This window comes from Callorhinchus milii, unplaced genomic scaffold, assembly GCF_018977255.1.
Source record: "Callorhinchus milii isolate IMCB2004 unplaced genomic scaffold, IMCB_Cmil_1.0 Scaffold2, whole genome shotgun sequence".
NCBI classification, from domain to species: domain Eukaryota; kingdom Metazoa; phylum Chordata; class Chondrichthyes; order Chimaeriformes; family Callorhinchidae; genus Callorhinchus; species Callorhinchus milii.
In genome coordinates this window covers 32,851,441-32,857,440 of record NW_024704743.1, presented here as the reverse complement: position 1 = coordinate 32,857,440, position 6,000 = coordinate 32,851,441, and the positions used below count along the sequence as shown (strand labels likewise).

At 47.1% G+C, this 6,000-nt stretch overlaps 1 protein-coding gene across 1 annotated transcript in view; it reads left to right on the top strand.

Annotated features, from left to right (window-relative positions):
• The first annotated feature begins 1,904 nt into the window (after positions 1–1,904).
• Positions 1,905–6,000, top strand: part of pard6ga (par-6 family cell polarity regulator gamma a) — a 46,845-nt gene continuing 42,749 nt past the window's right edge. Inside the window, exon 1 of the mRNA XM_007902594.2 lies at positions 1,905–2,236. Coding sequence (XP_007900785.1) covers positions 2,165–2,236 — 72 coding nt within the window. The 5' untranslated portion in view covers positions 1,905–2,164. The remainder of the gene's footprint in view (positions 2,237–6,000) is intronic.

Sequence of the window (6,000 nt, the reverse complement as noted above, 5' to 3'; positions counted from 1 at the left end):
GTAATAATAATAATCCTTGCATTTGATATAGTGCCTTATCACACGTCTCAAAGCGCTTCTCAGAGTACATTGCAAAGTGAATTGACTGTATATTTTGTGGGCAAAACACAGCAGCCAATTGTGCACATCAGTGTCCCACAAACAGTCGTGCATTGAGTGACCAAATTATTTCTATTTTATTTTTTTTGAAGGTATTATTACCCCCGGAAAAGCGATGCAGCAATCGATTAACAACCAGGTTCCTACTTGCTGCTGAGTAAGCAGAGGCATGTGGAGTAAGAAAACTTGCCTAACGTTTCACCCTGCTCGGGAATCGAACCCCTGTGCTGTTGCTTGCGAGGTGAGGGCTCTAACCACTAAGGTACAGGACTTAGGTAAATGGGACTGAATGGATTCATTGTTCTTTCAAAGAGGCAGCACAGACACAATGGGCTTCCTCTGTTTTGTAAATTTCTATGGATCTATGACACTTGCTTAGCGACAATATCTGAAACGTTCCTCTGTATCATGTGAGTTTTCTGTTCTAGTTGTTAACTATGAGCGCACCATACTCTGTTTGCTTCTGTTAAACCTACCGAGGCTCACTCACTTTCATCGAGTTAAAACAGTAATCTTTGATGTATTTGATGTAGCGCCTTATCACGTCGCCAGGACTTTTCAAAGCACCTACCGGGTCAAAATTAGTTTGACAGCATTTTGTGCCCGAGACGCGGCAGCCAGTTTGCGCACAGCAATGTCCCACAAGCGGCCGTGGAGTGAGTGACCAATTTTATTTGGAGATTGTTGGCCAGAATGCTCAGAGAAACTCCCTTCTCTTTTCGAATCGTGTATGGGGTCTTCAATGTCCACCCGAACAGGCAGACAGGACCTCAGTTTAACATCTCATCCGAAGGACGGCACCTCCGACAATGAAACACCCCTCCAGTGCTGCATCAGGATTAGGGCGACGTACATCCCCGATTTCCGGGGACGGTCCTCGAGGTATTGCGTCTCTGGGGCCAAATTTGCCCCACCTTGAGTTCAGCAACCAACTGAGCAAGAGCCACAACGGATACACTCCTCATAAAACGCGGCCATTAACCCAACACTCCTCTCCAGTGGCCGAGAGCGGCGGGAATTGTGGCGAGTTTGGTTTCCCTTCTTCTTTTGATGTGGGTCCCAGGATTTGGTTCAGAGATAAGGGTCACCCCTCCAACAACAACAACAACAACAAGATTCCATTTATAGAGCGCCTTTCACGTTGGGAGGACGTCCCAAGGCGCTGTACAGTTGGGTCAGGACCCGAGCATTGGGGGGAAATGGTCAGGTTGAGGGGAGGGAAGGGAGGGAGCGAGGAGGGGGTAGAGAGTCGAGAGGGGAGCTGAAGGCACGGTCAAAGAGAAAGGTCTTGAGAACGGCCTTGAAGGAGGAAAGGGAGGAGGCGGCGAAGGCACTGGGGGATGGAATTCCAGAGCCTCGGGGCTGAGAGGCTGAAGGCCCGACCACCGATGGTAGGGCGGTTGGGGCGGGGGACGTGGAGCAGACCGGAGCCAGAGGAACGGAGGGTACGGGCAGGTAGGTAGGGGGATGGTAGGTCGGAGAGGTAGGAGGGAGCAAGGCCGTGAATAGCCTTGTAGGTGAGGATGAGGATCTTGAGCTCGAGTTGCACCGCCCTCCAGGTTGCACGGTCCACGTGAGGTGCGAGAGGTCAACCGCAGCGCCGCCTGCAGGTGGCGGGCGGGTGAGCGGGCGGTGTGTCGGTGTCGGGGGCAGCGCGTCCATTGTTCGCGGCGAGCGTTGGAGCCGTGCGCGATGGCGTCATCGCGTCCGAGAGCACGCCGGTGACGCTGAGCAGGCGCGGAGCGGGTGCGTGCGTGCGCGCGCGAGCCCGCCCGCCCGTCCGTCCGGCCGGGGGGAGAGAGGGGGGGGGGAGTAGTTCGAGTCGCTCCAGCCCCGGGCGGAGAGGTAACGGTCCGTCCTTCCAGAGCCCGGGTTCAAATTCAAGAGCGGGAGGAGGAGGTGGTGGGGGGGGACACACGCACGAGCGAGAATAAAAGAACCCGCGGCGGTTTGTTTTTTTTTAGGGGCCGTTTGAAGTCGCGCGAATACCCCGCGTGAGAGAGGGAGAGAGAGAGAGAGAGAGAAGGGGTCGCGCGCGTGTGTGAGAGAGAGAGAGAGAGAGAGGATGAGCAAAACTTACAGCAGATCCGCCTCCCTGAGGTACTGCGACAACGCGGCGGTGGAAGTGAAGAGCAAGGTGAGCCAACTGCTGGTGATGGTGGCGGCGGTGGTGATGATAATAATATTCGTGTAGAAATGAGGGTGGTGGGGGGGAGAGAGTAAGCCGCGGCTGGAGCTGCCCCCGGAGCCGCGGATCCGGAGAGAGGCTTTTTTAAATGTGCAGCCATTCGGTGCGAAACTTGTTGCGTGTTGACACAACAGCGCGGGGCTTGAACCCTCTTCTCTCTCTGTCTCTCTGTCTGTCTGACTGACTGACTGAACGTCTGTCTCTCAGTTTTTTGTTCTCTGCCTCTCTCGGTTTCTCTGTGCGCGAGTGTCTCTGTCTCTGTGTGTGTGTGTGTGTGTGTGTTTCACTCTCTGTGTGTGTGTGTGTTTCACTCTGTGTGTGTGTGTGTTTCACTCTGTGTGTGTGTGTGTGTGTTTCATTCTGTGTGTGTGTGTGTTTCACTCTGTGTGTGTGTGTTTCACTCTGTGTGTGTGTTTCACTCTGTGTGTGTGTGTGTTTCACTCTGTGTGTGTGTGTGTGTTTCATTCTGTGTGTGTGTGTGTTTCACTCTGTGTGTGTGTGTGTGTTTCACTCTGTGTGTGTGTGTGTTTCACTCTGTGTGTGTGTGTGTGTGTTTCACTCTGTGTGTGTGTGTGTTTCACTCTGTGTGTGTGTGTGTTTCACTCTGTGTGTGTGTGTGTGTGTGTGTTTCACTCTGTGTGTGTGTGTGTTTCACTCTGTGTGTGTGTGTGTTTCACTCTGTGTGTGTGTGTGTGTGTGTGTTTCACTCTGTGTGTGTGTGTGTGTTTCACTCTGTGTGTGTGTGTGTTTCACTGTGTGTGTGTGTTTCACTCTGTGTGTGTGTGTGTTTCACTCTGTGTGTGTGTGTGTGTGTGTGTTTCACTCTGTGTGTGTGTGTGTGTTTCACTCTGTGTGTGTGTGTGTTTCATTCTGTGTGTGTGTGTGTGTGTGTTTCACTCTGTGTGTGTGTGTGTGTTTCACTCTGTGTGTGTGTGTGTGTTTCACTCTGTGTGTGTGTGTGTGTTTCACTCTGTGTGTGTGTGTGTGTGTTTCACTCTGTGTGTGTGTGTGTGTTTCACTCTGTGTGTGTGTGTGTGTGTTTCACTCTGTGTGTGTGTGTGTGTGTGTCTGTGTTTCTCTGCCTCTGTCCCTCTTTGTCTGTGTGGCCGTCCGTCATTGCTCTTTTGGTCAGTGTCTTTTATAACCGGGAGAGAAAGTCTGCAACAGTCTCTCTCTCTCTCCCCCCCACAGTTGGCACGGCTTCCCTGAGGAGTGCCTGCCCCTTCCAGTCAGTTTGTGGTGGTTTTGGTTGGGGGGGGGTGTGGGTGTGGAGAGGTAGTATTAATATTGCATCTGGAAACTTTTGCTATGTGTTTTTGCAAATCATACCCTCTTCGCTGTTGTGATTCATTTTTTTAAAAAAACACACAAAAAAAATAAAAAATGTTTTGGTTTTTTTTAAAAAAAAAACACCCCAAAGTTGAGGTGATTCTCAACTGTTAGGAAAGAGTCTGATGTTAAGATTGGACGGCAATCAAGATTTTTTATTGTTGTGCTGTTTCGTGCTCCTTGAAAAGTTCTGGGCCAACATCTGGAACATGTTTCTTTTCTCTTTTTTTCCCTCCTCTTTTCTCCTCCGCTCCCTCCCAACACGTACTTCAGAGGGAAAATGTGGTGAAGCAGCAACAACGGGCAAAAGGGGGTCACGGAGCAGCAGAACTGCACATAAACGTCTTTGCACAGCTCCATAAGGAGCCTTGACACCTGCTGATTACGGGCAGATCCCTTATTAGCGACACCGAGTTACTGTTAGTGAATCCCATCGTGAGCCGCCACTTTTCCAACCCCAATGACTGGTTTCAACATAAGGTTGAACATTTGTAAGCAAGTACATTACTGTCTTTTCGGAACGCACAGCGAGACGGAGGAATTGAAGGAGGACCTGTTGATTGATGTACGAAATATTAAAAATATTTTGTTTGTTTCAGACCAAACCTTTCTCTCTTACTGCACCCCCGCCCTTAAAAATCCAAATGTTACATCCCCAACCATGTCTTATTTGCTTACTTGAATCTTTCACCTTGGCTCTCAGTGTGTTAAAATGTCTGCAGGAGGGGTTGGGGGAAAGGAGAAATTGGTGGGAAATAACCCTGCAGTCTTATCTGTAATGGGGTAGCTGCTGCTGTTCCCAGCCCAGTTTTTTTGATCTGATGTCAGTTGTCCAGTTAGATTTGTGTTGTTAAGTGGTTAGAGGTACAACAGTTCATGGTATGCCTGGGATACCAATACATGATCACAAGTTATTTGTTGATCTGAAACTACAGTAATATCAGACCTTTTGTGGTGGTAATATAATAAAGTGCCTATCAGACTACTTGATTGTCACTGTCTAACTGACCAGAAACTCTTCATAATAAACAAAATGGTATTTTAGTGAATGATATTCTAGATGGTAGTCATGATTTAAATGACTGATATGAATTTCTAAAGCTTAGTTTGTAGTGCAATTATAATCCTAAAGTTATAATAATAATCCTTGATATACCTTATAGCAGTAGGAGAAAGGTTAGTTTATAGCAGTGAAATTCACTCCTGAGTTATGTATTATTTCATAACTTTTGCATTTCCACGTGTACTGCTCATAAATCCTCAGCTGTCATTAGGTACCTATTGCATTTAGCTTCTCAATTTTTACAATTAAAGTTCCTTTGCTAAGTATGGATAAATGTTGTTGGTCGATTGCTTTTCAGGGATAATAATCCCCTTTTTAAAAAAAATTTGGTCATTCAATCCATGACTGTTTGTGGGACATTGCTGTGCACAATTTCACCTACGGAAGTCCTGTAGTTTAGTAGTTAGAGCACTCACCTCGCAAGCAAAAAGACTTGGGTTCGATTCCCGGGCTGGGCGAAACGTTGGCCAAGTTTCCTTATTCCACACGCCTCTGTTTACCTAGCAGTAAGTAGGAACCCGGTTGTTAGTTGATCGGTGGATCGCTTTTCCGGGGGATAATAATTCCTTCAAAAAATAATTAAATAATAATTTGATCACTCAATCCACGACTGTTTATGGGACACTGCTGTGCAATTGGCTGCTGCGTCTCACCCATAAAATGTACAGTCAGTTCACTTATATTCTTTGAAGTGCTTAGAGATGTCTCAATGATGTGATGAGGTGCTTTATCAAATGCAAATATTAATAATGTTGTGTGATGCCAACCTTTCATGTTGTGTACCATTGAGGATTAGAAGTTGCTCCAGTTAGTTTGGTCAATATGGGGCCACCACAAATCCAAATAGATCGAGTGTTTCTGACCCCAACTACAATTTATTTGATTATAATCAGAAAGTTTGTACAGCATTTCAGGTCAGTGCCTCAGTGCAGAGTAAAACAACAGAAATCTTATTTTTATAGCATTTTTCACAGAAAAGAAGCCTCAAAAGTGCTTGAAAAAGTATGGTGACACGGAGAGGGAAATAAGAGATTTAAAGTTGAAACCAAAGAACAGGCGTTGGTGTATTAAATGTAAAATGTGTATACAGTGTGTGTGGTGGGACAGATGAGACTGAGTGGAAAAAAGAGCATGAGCTCTCAATTTTTTCTGCCAGATCATGACTGAACCAGCGCCATAGCAGTTGATGGGATTTCAGCCAGAAACAGGAGCTGCAATGGCAAACACCTCAACATTCTTTATTAATCAGAAAAGTCTGGATGCGATAGATACCTCCTGCTGTGCCCATAGAACACTATGCCAGACTTTCTCACCTGAAATG